At 34.9% G+C, this 22,092-nt stretch overlaps 1 protein-coding gene across 2 annotated transcripts in view; it reads right to left on the bottom strand.

The window, feature by feature from the left end:
- EXOC5 (exocyst complex component 5) overlaps window positions 1–22,092 on the bottom strand; it is a 59,092-nt gene that overhangs the window by 10,440 nt on the left and 26,560 nt on the right. For both annotated transcript variants that reach the window (XM_017531066.2, XM_017531065.2), the window contains exons 5-13: window positions 20,276–20,340; window positions 18,126–18,154; window positions 16,487–16,596; window positions 14,792–14,836; window positions 14,547–14,687; window positions 13,439–13,521; window positions 12,320–12,529; window positions 10,650–10,797; window positions 1,958–2,066 (exon numbers count right to left, since the gene is read on the bottom strand). In XM_017531066.2, the coding sequence (XP_017386555.1) occupies window positions 1,958–2,066; window positions 10,650–10,797; window positions 12,320–12,529; window positions 13,439–13,521; window positions 14,547–14,687; window positions 14,792–14,836; window positions 16,487–16,596; window positions 18,126–18,154; window positions 20,276–20,340 (940 nt within the window). The remainder of the gene's footprint in view (window positions 1–1,957; window positions 2,067–10,649; window positions 10,798–12,319; window positions 12,530–13,438; window positions 13,522–14,546; window positions 14,688–14,791; window positions 14,837–16,486; window positions 16,597–18,125; window positions 18,155–20,275; window positions 20,341–22,092) is intronic.

Raw genomic sequence — 22,092 nt, 5'->3', positions numbered from 1 at the left:
GTTATTAATAAAAGACATAAAAATTAAGGCAATATTGATGTATTTTTTCTTTATAGGCATCAGAAATCAGCTACAATGTACGGTTTTAACCACAAAATTATTAAAAATTTTTAAAGAATATTCAATAATTACAGAGAAACTGGCACACACAAATAGTCCAGCAGCAGCTTAAGTTGGCAGGAAATGAAACCTTTAGGAAAATAGTTTAAATCAAAACAAAATCTTGGGAGGCTGAGGAGGGAGAATCACTTGGAGCCAGGAGTTCAAGACCAGCCTAGGAAACAAAAAGAGACTCCCTGTCTACCAAAAAAGAAAAAATTAGCTGGGCGCAGTGGCATGGACTTGTAGTTCCAGCTACTCAGGAGGCTGAGGTAGGAGTATTGCTTGAACCCAGGAGTTCAAAGAGGCCATGAGCCATGACTGTGTCACTGCACTCTAGCCTGGGTGACAGAAACCCTGTCTCCAAAATAAAAAATAAGGGCATATCAAAATATTACACATTTTTGTTTTTTCATTTTTTTCTCAGTTTTATTTCTCTTCATTGTACTTTCTAATCATTTGTCTATCTTTTCCACATGAATGTAAACTCCACAGGTTCAGGAGTAGGCATTTAATAAGCATGTGTTAAATGAATGAATTTTGGTGAGTGGAGGCAGACATTAACAGATAAAAATTTCATTGTTATAAGTGCTATAAATTAAGTTAATGCAATGATAAGATAATGCGGATAATTAGGCTAGAAAAAGAGGGCTACTTTATCTATGGTGATCAGCAAGGGCCTCTGAGAAGATAACATCTTTGTCGAGATCAGAAGGTTGAAAAAAACAGGCCATGAGAAGAGCTGAGGCAAAAGAATTTTGGGGATAAGGAAAAACCAAGTTCAAAAAGACTAAGCAAGGAAAAACAATGAGGGTCAGAGTGACTGGGGCAGTGAAAAGAAATGCAATGAGAGATGATCAATGCCTACTAGGTCAGATGAAAAGTCATGTTTTTCTAGAGTTTGCTGTTGTTTTCCCCTCAAGAGTAACAGGGAACTACTAAAGATTTTTAAATAAGGAAATGAAATTAAACTTGCTGTTACATGAGTCAGTAACATGGAGAGGCAAGAATGGATGCAGGGAGACTAGTGACAAGTAGACAGAGGTAAACGGTGTTTAAATTAGGGTGACATCAGTGAAGATGGAGAAAAGTATATGAATTTGATTTATGCCTGGAAGTATATGGAGAGGATTTGCTGATGGACTGGTTATCGGAACTGATTTCTGAAAAGGAGGAATTAAGAAACTCCTCTGTTTTGTTGGGGCATTGAGCAACTGGTAAAATGGTAATGCCCTTTAAAAAAACCTGACATATAATAATCATTCATATTGGTAATGCCTTTTAATGACACTGGAAGAATGAAAAAGAACAGGTTTAGAGGGAAAATAAAGAGTTTCACTTTGGCTATTTTAAGTTTGAGATCACCACTGAATAGATGAAACAGACAACTGAATTAATGAGACTGGACTCAAGTCATCATTATGCTACTAACTACTAAGCCCAAAAGACCAAAAGCAAAATAAGAATTTTAATTTGAATCTATTTTTTCCAGACTTCTCGAAGAAGTTTTGAATACTTCTCTTTCTAAATCTTACATTGCTCAATTCCCCAAACACAATTGTTTTCGCCTTCATTTTTTTCCTTGACATTTTCTAACTTACAGCATTGTAAGACATTGTGTCATACATTCTAGTGACTTAGGTAGCTTATTATTCTATTACGCTGTATGTAAACAATATGAGAGCTTCTGTATAGCTTTCAGCACCTGGCAAATCCTTGCATTATAAAAGCTCAAACTTCATTGTACTGAACTGAATCTGACATACAGAGATGATTATATGCAAAACAACATTTTGTATACAGTTTAAACAAGCAGGATCAAAGGAATTTAACACAAGGGTAACACAAATACACTCACCAGCAAGTCCTGTTTCCAAAGCATAATCAATATGCTCAATACATAAAAATTCCACAAGGATGGTAAAAATTCTGAAGGCATTCCTTGGTAAGTCAGATGGATCAGATAGCTTAAAAACAAAAATCAAGCAATATCACTCCTCAAGTCTACCTTTTTAAAACACCAATTTTTTAAGCAATCCATTTCTTTATAAATACAGTCAGTATTTCAGGTATCAAAATAACTCACAGCTCTCCCCTTACCCCCCACACACAAACACACATACATACAATTAAAATGCTCCATATTTGTTTGTAACTCTCCTGGCTTAGAGCAATGTTTTTCAAATATGCATTACAATCCATTGGTAAAATCCAAGTATACTATCATAAAATACATACCCCCCCACATATATATGTATACATGGGGCTAGCATGTAAAACGCATTTCTTACTGTGGATTGAAGAGGTTTGGGAGCAACTGACTGAGCAAAGAACAGTCTAGTAAAACTCAGAACAAAAAGAATGCTTTGTTTTACTGCGGAGTGGAGATGGAGAAATTAATAACAGATGCACTATAAAATATGACTGGCTCAAATAATAGTTTTCTCATTTCCTGATTAAGTGAATCTTTGAGATGTTATTTAACCCCATCAGTGCCTCAACTCCTTCATTTGTAAAATGGGAATAATATTAGCAGTATTGACATTCTAGCCTTGAGGTGAGAACAAAATACAAAAGAAAAGCATAAAGTGTTTTAGCACAGTATTTGCACACAGTGAGCTTACAATATTCATTTTGGTGCTGCTGTTGCTACTAACCTAGCTATTTCATAAAACAATTATTAGTTATGCTGGGAAAATAAAATACTTTTTTAACAGTCAGAAGATTACTCTTGACTTCTTATAATGGCTTTCTATGTTATTTATACATTGATTTTTGCTTCTGTCAAACCTATTTGTTGTCTTCATTAATGTACCCTCTTGGGGTTAATATTTATTATCTGATGTATTAAATTTGAAGTTGATAAAGAATTCTATAACCCACTTTGAATTCCCACTGATTATAAATACTGATTTGGTATTACTCAGCTTCCTTTGTGGTCTTATTAATAATTACCCCAACCATTAACCCTCCCTCATCAGCCTTTCTACTCCAACATTCACCCTCCCTGTCTAATCACTGATGTTCGAAAATGCTGTTACCTTCTTCACAAGCCATTCTTACACTCCACCAATTTACATCCAAACATCCATGTGTAACAGACAGAAGAGGCAGATGGAAAATTGGTAAGGATATAGAAGACCTGAACACCATAATCAACTAAGCCTAACTGACATTTATACAATACTCCATCCAACAACGTCACAATATATATTTTTTTCAAGTGCGTAGAAAAAAGATGGACCATATTCTGGGCCAAAAAAAAAAAAAAAAAAGGAAGTCTTAATAAATTTAAAATGGGTTTACATCACACAAAGTATGTCCTCTGACTGAGGAAGGAGACCCAGGCATCTAGGACCTCCCCCTTGACCTCCACACTGCATTTCAATAGAATAAAAGGCTGGCTGACGGGGAGTGCCTCTTGAATCACCTTCCTATAAGATAGCAGGAGACACGGTTTTTACTTGAGATCAAATCCCTACCCCACTCCTCCATTGGAAACCAGAAACCTTTCACATGTAATTCCTAAAACTGTAAACCCAAGACCCTTTCACATGTAATTCCTAAAGCTGTAAACACAAGACCCTTTCATATGTGATTTCTAAAGCTGTAAACCCAAGACCTCTAATGCTGTAAACCTAAGATCCTTTCACGTGTAATATGTAGAGTGTAGGCCTCTATAAAGGCAGAGATTCTCTTTGTTAGGGGAGCTTAGCCATTTGGACAAAACATAAAGCCTTGCTCCCAGGCCGTAATAATAAAACCTCTTCCTTTCTAGTTCCGTGTCCAAGGGGTCTGTTTCTCAAGGCTGCTCCTGCTTCATGACCACAATGAAATCAAATTTAAAATCAGTAACAGAAAGATATCTAACAAATTCCTAAATATTTAGAAACTAAATAACACGTCTAAATCATGTTTGGGCCAAAACAAATCAATAGCAAAATTAAAAGGATTTGAACTGAATGAAAATAAAACACAACATACAAAAATTCTGGGATGCAGCTCAAGTAGTATTTACAGGGAAATTTATAAGACAAAACACCTGTATTAGATTAGGAAAGAAGAAAGTTCTCAAAGCTTCCACCTTAGGAAACTAAAAAAACAGGGGCCGGGGGCCGGGGAAATAAAACCCAAGTAAGCAAAATAACAGAAGTAATAAAGAGTAGAAACTGATAAAATTTAAAACAGAAAAACAGTAGGGAAAAATTAATGAAACCAAAAGCTGATTCCTTGTGGGGGAAATAAATCAGTAAAATGAATAAACCTCTAGCCAAACTGATAAGAAAAAAAAATGACACAAATTACTAATATTAGGAAAGAGATAACATCACTACAAATTCCACAGATATTAAAAGGACAAGAAAATGTCATGAATAATTTTATTCCAATAAATTCGACAATTTATGTGAACTACACAAATGCTTAAAACATACAAACTACCAAAGATGATTTAAAAAGAAGTAGATATCCTGAATTGTTCTGTATCTACTAAAGAAGTTGAATTTGTAGTTTAAAATCTTCACACACAAAAAAATTCACGCCCAAATGACTTCACTTGTTAATTTTACCAAACACTTAAAGAAAGAATACCAATTCTAAACAAACTCTTCCAGAAAATTGGAGGAGTGGTAGATCTATTTCCCAACATATCCTATGAGGCCAACATTACCCTGATACTAAAACCAGACAAAAACTTTAAAGAGGGCGAAAAAAAAGTCAGTATCCTATGAACACAGATGTTAAAATTTTTTTTACATTTAGTAAAGCTAATCCGACAATATATAAATATGACAAAAAGTCAATTGATGACCAATTGCAGTTTATCAAAGAAGGAACGCAAGGCCAACATTTGAAAATCAATCACTATAATTTACTATATTAAGAGAATAAAAAATTTTGCACAAAATCTAACATCTAATCCTCAATGCAAACACTCAGCTAAGTAAAATAAAAGAATTTTCTCAATCTGAAGAAGAATATCTATGAAAAACCCAATTAGTAATATACTTAATGGTGAAAGACTAAATGGTTTATTCTTAAGATCAGAAACAATGCAAAGTATTTGCTCTCACCACTTCTATTCAGCACTGTACTAGAAGTATGGCTACTGCAATAAGGCAAAAGAACAAAATAAAAAATATATATACTGGAACTGTCTTTGTGGGCTGATAATATGATAATCTATACAGAAAAGCCAGTGGAATATACAAAAAAAAAAAAAAAGCAAATAGAACCAATAAGTGAGTTTAGTTAGGTTGCAGGTCTGAACCCAAAAGTATGAGACAGGTTTCAATCAATTTAGAAACTTTATTTTGCCAAGATTAAGGACATTCCTGTCACACAGCCTCAGGAGTTCTGCCGACATGTGCCCATCTAAGTTGGCTGGGGTACAGCTTGGTTTTACACACTTCAGGGAGACAAGAAACGTCGATCATTATGTGTGATGTTCACTGGTTCCATCCATAAGGGAGGAACAACTCGAAGGGGTAGGGGGTGCTTCCAGGTCACAGGTAGATAAGAGACAAACAGTTGTATTCTTTTGAGTCTTTGATCACCCTTTCACTGAATATACAATTTGTATGTCAGAGGTGGGTAGAGGAATAATCACTTAAGCCTTAATCTGGATCAGTGAATCTATATTTTTACATAAACAATAGGACAGAGGAAGCAATCAGATATGTATTTGTCTTAGGATAACTTAAGTTCTCTTCTTTGTGCTGCAACTGTGAAGATAAGCTATCAATTTACATTGCCAAGGTGTCATTCAATAATACTGTTTTAGGGGAAAGATCTTGAGGCCCTCAGGAATTTCCTTATAGGCAAACTGTGAGGGAGATACGTAGCTTTTTTTATCTTTATAGCTATCTTATTTAGGAATAAAATGGGAGGCGGGTCTGCCTGATGCATTTCCCGGCTTGAGTTTTTCCCTTTGGCTTACAGTACTGATTCTGGGGTCCAGAGATTTATTTTCCTTTCCCACAGGATACAAGAGCAACATACAGAAATCAATTGTATTTCTATATACTAACAACTAAGTTAAATTAGAAATTAAATATAAATTTTAAAAAGACCACTTACATTACACTATAATAGCATCTAAATATGTCAACTTTCCCCAAGTAGAACTATAGAGTCAATGTAATTCCAGTGAAAATCTCAGACTTTTTCAGAAACTGACAAGCTACTATAAAACATAATACAAAATGATTTATATGAAAATGTTAGAGGACTTATACTACCTGATTCAAGACTTATTATAAAGTTACAGCAATTAAGAGAGTATACTACAGGCATACAAGACAGACCAATGAAAGAGAAGGGTCCAGAAACAGAAGAGTTCAGAAACAGACCCACATATAAATGGTCAAATGATTTTTGACAAAGGTTCTAGAATAATTCAGTGGGGAAAGGACAGTCTTTTCAATAAATGAAACTGAAACAACTGGATGCCTAATTGTAAAATTATGAACTTTCATCCACAATATGTATAACTTAATTCAAAATTGATTATATGTCTTAATGTAAAGCCTCAAACTATAAAACTGCTATAAGAAAACATAGGAGAAAATCTTTGTAAACTTTGGTTAGGCAAAGATTTCTTATATGTATATGATACCAAAATCAGCATCCAGAACAGAAAAGTATTATTAAATTGGATGTCATCAAAATTAAGAACATCTATCCTTTGCAATACTGATGAGGATAAAAAGACGAGCCACAGATAGAAAAAAAATGTGCAAATCACACCTGATGAATTTTAACAATACAGAGTGCTCAAAAACAAAAACAAAAACAAAAACACCAAACCAGAGAGTATATATTGATGGCAAATAGCACATGAAAAGATGCTCAACATCAGTCATCATTGCATTAGGAAAATGAAAACTAAAACTATAATGAGGTATCACTACACACTATTAGTTTGGCAGTTTCTTGAAACAGCATATGATTCAGTTATATCACTACCTAGTATTTTTGAGATTTATTCACGTTGATACATGTAGCTCTACTTCACTCAAATTGTATAGTCTTCTACTGTATGAACTATACCAGTTTAACAATTCTCTTTTTGATGGACACTGAGTTTGCTTTTAATTTTTCACCATGACAAAAAATGCTGTTATGATGTTAGACATATCGTAAGAACCTATGAAGTTTCTCTAAGAAATTGCCAAAGTAGTCCTCAAAGTAACCGTACTAAATTCACTCCCATTGGTGGTGTGCAACAACTGCTATTGCTCCACTTCCTTAACAATACTTGGTCATCAGACTTCTTAATTTAACCCAACCTAATGAAAATGGGATGGTATTTCTCTAAGTTGCATTTCCCTATTATTAAGACTGAGTATTGTACTGGTGATTTACATTTTCTTTTTTGTAAACTGCATATGTGCTTGCTTTGACTTGTTTTCTATTGATTTACATTCACATGTATAATTTAATTTACTGTCTCAATACTTATAGATTATATACGTCAACATAAATAATTAAGACTGTCTCAACTCTCAATCCACTAAAGAGCCATGTATCTCAGTTCTTTATTTGCAAAATAACCTCACAGAGTGGTTATATGGTTATATGATGAAATAAGCCTGTATGATGTAAATATACATGTAGGCTTATTTCATTATATAACCATATAACCATATATTTATATACATACACACATGTAGGCTTATTTCATCATATAACCACCCTGTGAGGTATGTAATCTACATACAAGCAAGATATATATACATACACACACGTGCACACTTCAAGTGCTTATAAGAGTCAAAAGAAGACATTTATGCAGCCTACAAACATATGAAAAAAGGGTCATCATCACTGGTCATTAGGGAAATGCAAATCAAAACCACAGTGAGATACCCTCTGATGCCAGTTAGAATGGCAATCATTAAAAAGTCAGGAAACAACAGATGCTAGAGAGGATGCAGAGAAATAGGAATGCTTTAACACTGTTAGTTAAAGTGTAAATGAGTTCAACCTTTGTGGAAGCCAGTGTGGTGATTCCTCAAGAATCTAGAACCAGAATTACCATATGACCCAGCAATCCCATTACTGGGTGTAAACCCAAAGGATTATAAGTCATTCCACTATAAAGACACATCTACATGTATGTTTATTGCAGCACTGTTCACAATAGCAAAGATTTGGAACTAACCTAAGTGCCCATCAACAATAGACTGGATAAAAAAAAATGTGGCACAGACACACCATGGAATGCTATACATCCATAAAAAAGACTGAGTTCATGTCCTTTTCTGGTACATGGATAAAGCTGGAAACCATCATTCTCAGCAAACTAACACAGAAACAGAAAACAAACACTGCATGTTCTCACTCTAAGTGGGAGTTGACCAGTAAGAACACATGGACACAGGGAGGGGAACATCACAGACTGGGGCCTGTCGGGGGCTGGGGGGTTAAGGGAGGGATAGCATTAGGAGAAATCCTAATGTAGATGAGGGATTGATGGGTGCAGCAAACCACCATGGCACATGTAAACCTATGTAACAAATCTGCATGTTCTGTACATATATCACAGAACTTAAAGTATAATGAAAAAAAAAAAAAATAAGAGTGTCTGGAACATATTATGTACTATAAAATTATTAGCTATTATTATTTCATACAATCTTTTGCTAGTAGTATCATTTACAAATATTGTACTGGCTCGAGCATAGAAAGTCAACACCAAGACAAAAGTATGCCAAATTGCAGGGTCTTTATTGCCGGCAGCCACGGAAGACTCGCATCTCTCCAATCCGTGGCCCTGAAAGGAGGGTGTCAAGACATTTTATACCCGTAAAACCACCTCGGGGGTGAGGGTGAGGGGCAGGGATGGGGGTGAAGGGCTTCAGACATTCCAAAGGCTAGTGGATTCTTTAAATCACCTCCTCAGCGGAGATGAGGGTGAGGGACTCCCGACATTCTGAGGGCCAGGGGACTTTTGACATTCGGATTGTTACTTAAGTGGTTCACAAAAGTCAAGATAAGCATTTGTTTACACATTGTCTGGGTATAGTAGAAATCACAGACCTTACTTACTTATTACAAGTCACAGGGGCCAAGATGGTGTGGGTTTGGACTGCTTGCCTGTCACATTTGGGGTTACAGAGAGCAGTTTCAACAGAAAGCCAAGGTATGGTTGAGGTATGCGGTTTTATGGGGCTTTTACCATGTCACACAAATACTTTCTCACTCTGACTTATCTGTTTTGTGGGTCAAGATGGCCAGGGGGAGACCTATGTTAATTCTAGCTAAATAATTATAAGCTTGCTTGGCTCAGAGTATACTGAAGTTTATACACTGAACTATATTATTGGTACAGTTAATTAGAAATCAAGTAGCAACAGGAGGCCTAAGGTAAACACCATCTGAGAGCTCAGTAACACCGGGGAACACGGGGGTGGGTGGTGGTGGTTGCAGCAGGAAATAATGCTCTGGTCCCACGAATACCTTTTCAACATGGAGACCGCATGGGGGTCTCATAAAGAGGGCTTATGCAAAGATCTCTGAGAAGGGAGGTGACCTCTGCTCACGAGATCCGGGAGGGTCTTTGTAGATGGGAGCTGGTAAGGAGAAAAGCCTTGCAGGGCAGAGATCACAGAACGCCTCAGGCTTAGCCTAGGTTCTTGGAATATGGAGTGATTTTAATTGCTCTGTGTCCTCAATGCTCCGGAGACAAAAGCCCCTTGATGCAGTGGGTGTGGTCAGACAGGATGCCATCCCCTATGCTTCTGATGCAGCCACACCCTGATAACAATCGGTGATAAACTCAGAGTACTAGTTTAGCACATCTTAGAAGGTCTCAAGTACTGTTAAATGCTCAGAACACCAGCTTAGCATGTCTTAGAAGGATCTCAAGTGCTCCCCTCCCCATCTTACCTACCCCTTCACCCTCCACTTCCATGCCCATAAGATCAATGAGATTATGCACAAAATAAAAGCGTTTGGGTTCCCAGGCTTGCGTTGGTCCCCTGGACCCATGCTATAAATTCTACTCTTGTGTCTCTGTCTTTACTTCCTTTTCTCAATCCCTCTTCACCCACATACCCGGTTGGGGCTGGTACCCAACATGTTTATTTTGTTTAAAGTGTGTTTATTAGAGAGGAAATTCTAAGTTTTACTGGAGCCATACGTTCATTCTTTCTCTTTGATGTCGATGTTCTTAAAACACCATTTTTTCCCTGATGTACCATTTCTTCGTGAGAAAAGTCTAACTGACCCTTTCACATCTTCATTTAATCTTATAGGACAAAAATTTGACCTGCTCAACTTTCAAGTTATATTCACATTTATTCCTAATATTAAAATTATTCTGTTCTCCAAAACAAAATCCTATCTTTTATTACAAAACATAGTTGTTCCTAATCAGAGAGTAAATTTATATCTTAGTAAAACAAGGTAAGACTTAAAATACACAACTACATACAGTCAATTCTCCATATCTGTAAGGTCCTTATCTGGATTATAGTGGATTCCGCACTAGCAGATTCAACCAGCCACAGATCAAAAATATTCAGTAAATTTACAATCACTCTTACCCTATGACATCTTTCAAAGGCTTGTTTGGTTTCTTGTAGAAGATTAACCACCACTTCTTGGGAAAGAAAAGTTTCCCCATGAGTATCGATACTTGGCCCAAGTGGTAAGTTAGTACGTTGCCTAATTCTCTCCTTCAAATCTTGAATACTAGTACGTCATAAAGACAAATGAAAAAAAGAAAACACTTTACTTAGATTTCAACTTCAATTACTTCCAAACTTAATATACATCAACAACAACAACAAAAATGGACCAATGGCCAAGAGACCTCAGTTCTAATTCCAATAACTAGTTCTGTGAAATAAAGCAAGCCTTGATCTCTAAACAGAAGATTTTCAGCTGATAAATGAGTACATTTGGACTTCTAATTCTCAAGTCACTTACAATTCAGCCTTACAATTCTGACTCAATAGCAAAACTTCTTGGGTTTCTTTAGGAAGTCAGCTATTCCAAATCGATTAGCATTCTAAATAACTAAATAGTTCTGTTTAAAAAGGAAACTTTACAATTTTAATAGTCATTTTAAGATTTTTCACATTTATTCATGATATTAAACAAGATGTATTAAACATAATTTAGCTATTCTTAATTACTGAGGGTCATCTGAAACACTTACATGGGGTATCTTTGGAACGTTAGACTTTTTTTGCTCCTAGGATGTGTAATTCCAGACTACTATAAACTCACTAAAAAAAAAATTCCTATTACTCATTAGTTTTTCTTTTCCCTTCCTTGCTACTACCTTTCAGGTGTTACCTCTTACTACTAATTTTAACTCCCTCTAATCATTATTTAACATACAACAAAATGGGAAATAAGAAACTAGTTTGGATACATATGTGTGGGGATTCTGGACTCTGCATGACTCCACTATCCTTCTGTCTCCTTTTAGAATCAACTGGGTTCTAGGCAGTTAAAGCCTGGCAGCTGAGATGCCAACTACTCTTACAGCAAGTTACTTTCTTCCAGTCTGTGAACAATTGCAGGCTTTAAGGTATTAATTTAATAGTTTTTTACGCTAAAGTCTCTGAATAAAACTCATCAATTCAAGTTACTTAAACTGGAAACTATTTTCTATTTTTTTCACACCTGCAACAATAACCAAAAAATGATGCGTTTCCTGGTCAATAACCTGGAATTTATTCTATTTAGAAAAAAAAAAAAATGAAAGAAACTATGGAACCTTTTGTATTACCGTGTTCTGTTTTACTTTTGAGACAGGCTGGAGTGCAGTGGCTCAATCTCAGTTCACTGCAAACTCTACCTCCTGAGTTCAAGTGATTCTCCTGCCTCAGCCTCCCGAGTAGCTGGGATTACAGGAGCCTGCCACCATACCCAGCTAATTTTTATTTTTAGTAGAGACGGGGTTTCACCATGCTGGCCAGGTGGGTCTCTCAAACTCGAAATCTCAGGTGATCCGCCTATCTCAACCTCCCAAAGTGCTGGGATTACAGGTGCGAGCGAACTCGCCCAGCCTACATTTTAATCATGTTATGTTAGGTCATTTCAACATGTGGTTTAAGAGCAAGATTTGATTGATAACATAACAATCTAAAAGAACTCTTCATAGAAAATTCTAATGATAGTCAACCTTTGATAAACTTGCCCAAATATAATAAAGTTATTAATGTCTTTAGTTTTAATAGTAATATTTAACAAAGACACTCACCCTCCTGTGCCAATGGATCTCTTTTGATGGTTTTTTGAATCATAATAGCGCTGTAGGATCATAGCACTTCTGCTTTTCAAATATCCAGTCTCCACCTCAATATAGTTCTCCAAATAGGAAATGAAAATGGATTTGATAAGCTTAGACAAGAAAGTCTGTTTATCAGTACCTAAATTAAACTCCATCAACTTGCTGGAAAGACTGCTGGTTCTTTTCATGGAAAAGAGGAAGAAAAACATTAACACATGCTTTAGGTCTAGTAACAATACTAAGGAATACAAATTTTTACAATGTGACTTTAATGACTTGTGTTAAGCCACCATTTCTTAAACTATGGGAGAGTACGTAGGATGCAGAAATCAACTCCACGGGGTTACATATAGAGTGTAATATTATGAACAACTTTATGGTTTTGAGAACTGTTATAAATTCCTAGGAAAAGAAAATGTAAGGCAATGTACCAGTCCAGAAATAGTGACAATGGCACACTGACCTCAAGTCTGTCTAATGCCATTATTTATCACATGGTACCCAAAACAGAGTACTAAGAGGTCTACTGTCTGTTCACCCTCTTTTGTCTTCGTCCCTGTGGACTTTCCTCTAATTTTCTATTTCCCATTACTGAAAATAGGGTCATAACAGTGTTGCTATTGACATGGACTTCCTCATTTGGAAAAATCTTCTCCCAAAATGAAGACACTGAAGAATAGTAATAGGATTGGGAAAAGTCAAGGAAAAAAAACAAACAAAACTATGTATGAAGCTTCTGAGACAACCTCTAAGAGTAACACTGACATTTACAGAAGCACAAGACAAATTCCTACAGCTGAAATTATCATTTGTTAAGATTACATCACTTCCTTTTGCAGTTTCTAAAGTTTTGATTGCAGATAAATGTAATTACATTAATAGAGACAAGATAAACCATATCCAACTCCTCAAGTTAATGTATTAAGAATGTTCTACAATACATTATTGTATAATACTAGTCTATACAGCCAAGCAAATGCTAAAAGGTAAACTGCTGACAAGCTTACTCAAAAATACCTGAATACTTCCTCATTTATCAAAAAAAATAAAATCTGATATCTATTATTTTCTAATCATTAAAAATTTTACCTTGTATACAGATCATAGAGATTTTTGAGATATTGCTCTGCATCAGACTTCCTACATTCTTCTAACTGCTCTTTCACGAAACTCTAAAAGAAAAAGGTGAACATTCTGTTAATTAGGTAAATATTAAATTCTATAACTTCCCAAGATATTTTTTCTTTAAAATTCACTCCACAGTATTGAACTTTTCTGACTTACAATCCAACCAAATAGGCAATGTACAGAAAAGAGACAAATCAGAAAAAATTTTCAAACAGGTTTTAAAAATTTATCGCTTCTCATATTTACCTGTAGAGGACCTGTAAGTACTAAGAATTCAGAAATACCTTTTCTTTTAAACTGGCCTATTCTGCTCTGTGAGGTACATCAAAAAAACAAAAACAAAAAACAAAACTGAGAGTACAAACAGTAGAGTGAATTCTTTAAAGCAGCCATTTCCCAAACTGAGCCCCAGGCAACAAGTGTTCTTTCAGACATCTATAAGCATGACTCTAAAATAGGCTTTCTTGGACAGGAAACGTGTGAAATGCTGTATATTACAACCCCACTTCTAGAGAATTACAACACACATTAGTACATTAAAAGACTATCAAAAGCCCTGAATTGTGTTAAAAGAAAAAAAAAAAGCAAAAATTTATTGAATGTTGTTTAATCCAGTGGTAAACATAATTTAGGGAATGTTGTCTAAAAGTACAGTGATATCGGGGATAAATTAAATTGCTGTGTTTTCCCTTTTCATGTTAGTACCATATTTTAAAAAATTCTACAGACAGCTTTTGTAATTCTTATTCAGTTTCACAAATGACATCTATTGGTGAAGGCAGGGACCAAAAAAAAGAAAAATCCCCAAGGCTATCTTACCACAATATGTTATATTACTATTACAATGAAACGAAAATTTCAAGCGTGTTCTCTGATGATACTTATTGATTAGCACTTTTATGAATAACAAAACTTTTTTTTTTAAAAGCAGGAGGGTTCCTTTCTCCTTAACTACATTACTATTTCTAAGGTCACTATATAAGTAAACTAAATTTTAAAGATACTTTTAAAATATAGGGAAAAAAATTACACATTGCTTTAAGAACTATTTGTTACTATTTAAAATTACCTGTAGTTTGATTTCAAATACATTTTGAATAAGTTTGGCCAGTACTGTTTCTGGATTACTGAAGATATCTCCAACTTGTTTGTTCACTCTTTGACAGAGTGCTGCAGCATCTTCAAATATATCATTCCTTAAATAAGCACCCTAAACAGCAGAGGCATTTTACACAGTGAATATATAATTTCTAAATGATTTTAAAAGACCAATTAGCATAAAATAAAATCCAATAAAATGTACTATTATGTTACCTCCTGGCACTGCTTTATATAAACATCAACACAATGGGAATAACCCTACAAAGAAGAAACATATTGTTATTATTCTGCTTAAATTATAATAATTATTATTTCAATAAAAGCGTTACATGTCATAAAGCTATATCTATTTACTAGTAAATGGCCAATAGCAACAGCTATTGGACTTAAATAAAATTAACTGTAGAAAACCAATAACTTAACAAAGGCATCTTCTCCCTAGTGACTTCTATGATGAAATTTATCAGTTGGTACATGTCCTTGTTGAACCTTAGACTGAAACAAGAAAGCTGAAGTATATAACTGAGTTCTTCAGAGTGATTTTTGTCCTATAATCATCCAGCCATCTCCTTCCACTACAAAACATACCCACTCACACACACCTACCCATATGCATACACACAAACACACACACAATGAGTGGGAAAAGGTTTTACATATATATGTATGTATTTTATATACATATAAAAATATTTATCTATGTATTTAAAAGTGTGTGTGTATATATATATATATAAATTAAAAAGTATATATATAGGGATTCACTCCATCACCCAGGCTGGAATGCAATAGTGTGATCTTGGCTCACTACAACTTCTGCCTCCCAGGCTCAAGTGATCCTCCTGCCACAGCCTCCCAAGTAGCTGAGACTACAGGCACACGCCTCCATGTGCAACATGAGCAACATAAGAAGTGCACTACTGTCTCAAGAGCCATTCTCGGTACTCATTGAGATTGTACCAAAATGCAAAGTCCAACAAAAATAGCTTCCCTTTCCCCAATCTGATACAAATCAAATAAACAAATTGAAGGAAGAATCATTTCTTTAAGTACTTTTTTGCATAAATATACTCCTATACAGGAATTATCTCCCAAGTCCACATTCTAGGAAAACAATTCCATAATACAACATTCTTTTGTATTGCCTCCTGACGTCCCCTGGATTTAAGTCTTTTACTAGTCATATTCCATCTGCTCCCTGGTTCCTATATTCTACCAGATATTTACAGTTAAGATTTCTTTCTTTTCATCTATATCATAATACGTAAAAGCAAAAAGGCAAGCTGGGCATGGTGGCTCATGCCTGTAATCCCAGCACTTTGGGAGACTGAGGCGGGTGGATCACGAGGTCAGGAGTTCAAGACCAGCCTAGCCAACATGGTGAAACCCTGTATCTACTAAAAATACAAAAATTAGCCGGGCATGGTGGCACATGCCTATAATCCCAGCTACCTGGGAGGCTGAGGCAAGAAAACTGCTTGAACTTGGGAGGTGGAGGTTGCAGTGCGCCGAGATTGCGCCACTGCATTCTAGCCTGGGAAATAGAGCAAGACTCTGTCTCAAAAAAAAAAAAAAAAAAAAAAAAAAAAAAAAGAAAAAAAAAAAAAAAACAACCAACAAAAAGCAAAAAGGCAAACAATATGATTTTCTTTATCAAACTATAAAAATATTTAATTGATAAATCAATTTTAATTCAATATTAGTATTATTTAATATAAAATCTTAAATATCTAACATTTAATACCACTTACAGAGTATAAAATGTACAAATTACCAAAAACAATAAAAATTATCACTGTGATATAGTTACATAACGCATGGGGGAAAATCAGAGACTACAATATATAGAACTTGTAAAATTTCCATAACCTTGAAAACTAGTCTTCATTTGTAATTCTTACTATTTACCTTAAAATGAAGTAAAACTGCTGCTACTTCTCTCATTCTGGAGATTTCACCTCTTCTTTGAGCACTGGTAAATTCCTGAATCAGCTGGCATTCTAAATCATGGTATTTACCTAAAAATAAAGTCATTCAGTTACACTGAGGCATACAAGGTATCCAAGTTTTTTAAGAGTATCTACATTATTTACAAATATAGTAACTATGACTATAGCTTTCTTTTGAAGGAATAACAAAAACAACATGAGATTACAGGCAGTGAACCTAGCTCCTGTTATATACTGTGGCATACAAATCTACAATTTCAAAACAAAAGACTTCCAAACTGGTGAAACTGCTGAGATTTCCAGAGTCTGAATGTCATTTGCCACTGTTACTTAAACCAACAGCTGAATGGAAAAAATCCTCCAGATGCTATTTCTGATAGCAATATATATGAAAAATCTTACTCATGAAGCTATGGAAAGGGTGAAAAGGACTACAGAACTCTTTCATAGAGTTCTGATGCCTCTACCATAAACAATAGTGGACCGATGACTGAACACCAAATCTCATCCTGATAATATGCAGTATTCCTATTTTCTACTTTTTTCTTTTTGAGAGAGTTTCGCTCTGTCACCCAGCCTGAAGTGCAGTGATGTGATCTTGGCTCACTGCAACCTCCAGCTGCCGAGTTCAAGCGATTCTCCTGTCTCACCCTCCACCTGTCAAGTTCAAGCAATTCTCCTGCCTCAGCCTCCCAAGTAGCTGGGATTACAGGTGCCCTCTACCCTACCTGGCTATTTTTTGTATTTTTAGTAGAGATGGAGTTTCACCATGTTGGCCAGGCTGGTCTCGAACTCCTAACGTCAGAAGATCTGCCCGCCTCAGCCTTCCAAAGTGCTGGAATTACAGGTGTAAGCTGTGTCCAGCCCTATTCACTATATTCTTGAGGTTAGTATAGTTCTTAATGAACACTTGAACTTCAAACTAATCTATTGTGATCAAAAATATTCTCAGCAAGTCTAACTAGCTGTGTCATCCTTATTCTAAGACTTTTTTGAGAAAATACATGAATCTTTGAATCTTCTATGCAGTGGCCCACTCTAGACAGTCACCCTGGCTACCATGGAATCTGCAAATTTAGTCGTATTTTCAAAAACCTAGAATGATCTAACCTAAAATAAAATACAAGACTGGCAAGAACCAAACTAATCATGCAAAGGGTTAAATAGATACCAAAATGCTTATATAATCTTAAAAAAAAGAGACAAAGAATCTTATTCAGAGATACATGTATGGAAGCACATAATTTCCAAAATGCACTGTTAAATTAAAAATGCAAGTTATAAAGCTATAGTATGGTAGCAATTATTTAGAAATAAATGAAGACAGAAGTACATATAAATACCTATACATACACACACATATATTTATGCACACAGATATATATAGAATTTACGTCTTATGCTTGTATATCCATAGATTATTCTGCAAGAATATCCAAAAAATTGGTAATGGTTGTTTTCAGGGAAGAGAAATCAAACTCAGAGATGGGGTAGGAAGATGACATTTTTCCTACTTTTTCTCCTTCTGCTGTTTTATTTTTACCTAAGTAGTTTTTTTACTTATTATAGAAAAGTAAAATAAATACAACATCGCTTACTTGCAATTTTTGATTTAACTTCTGAAAATCTGAAAGACAAAAGCCAACGATGAGGTTCGTTAGTTGTGACAAACATCCTATGCCAATTTAAGATGTTAACAAAAGTGAAAACCGAGTGCAGGTTATATGAGAACCATCTGTACTATTTTTGCAATTTTTCTGTAAATCCAAAACCATTACAAAATTTAAAGTTTACTGTAAAAAGAAAAAAGACAAAGTCAGAAGAGAAAATACTCATAGAAGCATGCCAGGTGATAAAACTGAATGTAGGTAATTCAGATGGGGTAGCTGGTTCTCATTTAGGAAATTCACACATTGAAATTTGATTCCCTTTTAAAAGAATCAACTGCTCTGCATAAGGCACTAACAGCCAGTCCCAAAACTGAGTTACCGTTCTTACTTATATTTGCTGGCATTTTAAATATACTTGATTATTTGTCTTCCTCCCCACTCCCATGGTTGGTATTTTTAAACATAAAGTTCCATCACCATTATTTAAAAGAAAAAGATGATCGATGATCAAATAATATACTATATGATAATGATATATTAATGACAAATGATAAAAGGACCCAGCAATGAGCCTAGCAGAGTAGCCATTCAATCTTTACAAACTAAAAAGCTAAAATACCACACAGTAGGATTTTTTCAAATCTTAAATATCAAAGTGAAATGCATAGCATGAAAAAGAAATCTTTTAAGATCATGTGCAATTGTTTGAAGAGAGTAGCTACCAAAAGAGACACCAAAGACAAATGAAGAAGGAAATAAAAATCTAGAGTGTTATACAATGATGTATCAAAGTCATAGCAGACCAGATCACATATAAGGCTATCTTAATCTGTGTGAAAAAATTAAGTCTAAATAGGATATATATTCAACTCCAAGGCTTGGTGAAGAGGCTAAAACAAAACCATAAGAGAAGTATGTACCTGGGTGGTGGTGAATACGACTCTCTCTCTCTCTCTCTCTCTCTCTGTGTGTGTGTATGTGTGTGTGTGTGTGTGTGTGTGTGTGTGTGTGTATGCATGTGTGTTCTGGAGTGGAAAAATAGAATGAAGAGAGCATGGGGGGGGTGAAGTCAATAATTATCATGAACCTATTATGAGCTAGACATTTTACCCATTAAAGTAAACAGTCCAATTCTGAAATGAGATAAAGAGAAGTGTTAAGTGTTGGTGGGTGACTTTAAAAATTATTACAGTAAGTTAAATCATAATGCTGGGCAACTACCATATTATTATTAAGAATGACAAGATGATCATTTTTGCTAATTCTTCATGGTTATCAGACTTCAGAATAAAACAGATACATTTTTGGGGGAATTCCACTGCATGTTTGGGAGATAATGGTTAAACTTTAAGTATAGCAATATGTCCATATTTTATCTGTTCCTAAGATTTTCAAGTATCATCAAAAAATAACTTTAATATATATTATTCGAAATACAGTAAATCATATTTCTTTCAAATATTCACATGAAGTACTATTTTACCAAGAGTTTATTAAAGAGTCTGACATTCTATAGACTAGAAGAAATCATGAAAAAATCTCCTTCTCAGTGGATAATTTATTTTAGGATGAAATCTAACTTAGCAATGGCTCTGGGTCCAGCCTTTTTGAAAAAGGGGTTCTTAACCTGAAGTTCCTAAGAAGAGTTCTGTGGATAAAGTCTAAAACTCCACAAAATTGTAAACAATAATCTGTGTGTATCTTAATTTCCTGAAGAAAGGTGATAACTTTCATCAGCTTTTCAAAGGTACCCAAGGCCCCCCAAAAGCATAAGAACCTTCATCAAGAAAAAGTTCTCTCTACCCCCTACCTGGTTCTCAAAGTCCAAAATATGAAAATCCAAATTTTACCTTAGTCAATTTCAAAATCCTCCATCCAATTTTTTAGAAGACAGAGACTGAAATTATTTCAAGGCCTATCATTAAATTTAGATATTAAGAATAGACTACATTTTTTCAACAAACTATTTTATACTGCACCTTGTACAAAGCGAACGAACTAGCAAGTAAATGAACCAGCAAGTGCTCAATAAATTCTTGTTTAATTAATGAGCAAAGAAAATCGTATAGGAAAAAACACAATTTTATTTTATAAATTATACTATACATTCAAATTAACTCTTTGAGAAATGTACTTGCCTATCAAAGGGTAACTCTTGGGCAATTAGGTGCAACTTCTGAATGATGTCTGCTGCTTCCTTTATCTATTAAAAAATAATAAAAACAATTAAAAAAAACTTTTAGGCATATCACATCAAAAAATAATTATATATTTGAAATTAGTAATATCTCCTTGTATCTGTCCACAGTCCCTTTCCTAAAAACGTCTCCTTTAAAAATCCACAACAAATAAAACTTCATGAGCAACAAGAATACATTTGGGGTGTTACCAATAATGAGTCAATAAAACATAAACATTTATCTTTCTGGTACTGAAATTCTGTGATTTTTTGATGCCACAATCCCTTCCCAATAAAACCTGAAGTTCAAATTTATTCTGAAGAAATTCTCGAAACCAAGTGTAAATCTCTTCTAAGTTGATGAATCCAAAAAGGATAAACAAGATTTATAAAAATGATTTAGGGCATACTGCCACATACATCCTACATTGAGCTAAATGCCTGTTATTTAATAATCATATGAATTTATAACACTTGTAAAAGCAAAGATAAAGTTTAATGTAAAGCCCCTGGATGAAATATAATATAGAAATGTGCGTTTTTTATTCAAGTTGTGAAACTAAGGAACTTCGGGAAGAGTTTTAAAATTCTTTAATGCAGATATCCGTGCTTATTTACACAACAGTATAGGGGAGTTCTATAATGTTCATTATTCTTTAAATTTCAAATTAGTTCTTAGTTTTACTTTGACACAATTTTAAAGCTGATTTTATGAAGATTCATTTTATTTTATATTTGAAAAGACAGTGAGACTCATTAACATGAAAGAAAAGCTAAGAACATCAATATAGATTTTTTTTTCTTTTTTTTTTTTGGAGACAGTCTCGCTTGGTTGCCCAGACTGGAGTGCAGCGGTGTGATCTCGACTCACTACAACCTCCATGTCCCAGGTTCAAGCTATGCTCATGCCTCAGTCTACCAAGTAGCTGGGATTAAAGCTGTGTGCTACCACACTCGGCTTATTTTTGTATTTTTTTTTTAGTAGAGATGGGGTTTCGCCATGTTGGCTAGGCTGGTCTTGAACACCTGCCCTCTAGTGATCTTCCCACCTTGGCCTCCCAACTGCTGAGATTACAGGCTTGAGCTACCATGCCCTGCCCAATATAGATTTTTCTAAGTAGGCATGTGAATTCTGACAAGCAACTGTGAATAACAGCAGAGCCTCTTCCCACTTCTTGCTCCAAATTATAGTGAATATAGCATTTCTGCTTCAGTTATCTCTTTTCTCCTAGTCAGCAGGTCCCTGTCATTTTCAACTACCAAACACTAACTCTGTGCTGCTGTATATGGACACAGATACCACTGCAGTATCTGTCCTCGCCATGCCATTAAGTTGTATTAGCAAAGTCCATAATTTTCTCCTCACCAATACCCCCATCAGAAATAATATACTTGGCACACAGCCTGCTCTATATTTCCATCAGGAGTTTGTTTTTGTTATTTCAAGAAGTCATCATTATGTGCTACTTGCAAACTTTGTTTAATGTACTAAGTAGTAGAGAGGTAAATGGCACTTGTTTTTATTGAATTTCCACAGCAAATTATTTTGTAAAAATTGTGTAAAGCACAGGTAGCTCTTAAGGTTACAATAATATGACACATTTAGTCAGTTAAAACATACTACAACAATAAGTAACAAAAGCTGTCAAAAACTATAATCTAATAGTTACTGATATTTGGGTGAGGTAAGAGACTACCCTTGCTAATAGTGTTAAAGATAATCACAGTCACCAAGTATTATCCACATAAGAAACAATAAGCTGCCACTCTAGGTTT

The sequence above is a fragment of the Cebus imitator genome, unplaced genomic scaffold (genome assembly GCF_001604975.1).
Source record: "Cebus imitator isolate Cc_AM_T3 unplaced genomic scaffold, Cebus_imitator-1.0 Scaffold70, whole genome shotgun sequence".
NCBI lineage: Eukaryota > Metazoa > Chordata > Mammalia > Primates > Cebidae > Cebus > Cebus imitator.
The sequence above is the reverse complement of the archived record's forward strand: the minus strand, read 5'-3'. Positions and strand labels throughout refer to the sequence as shown.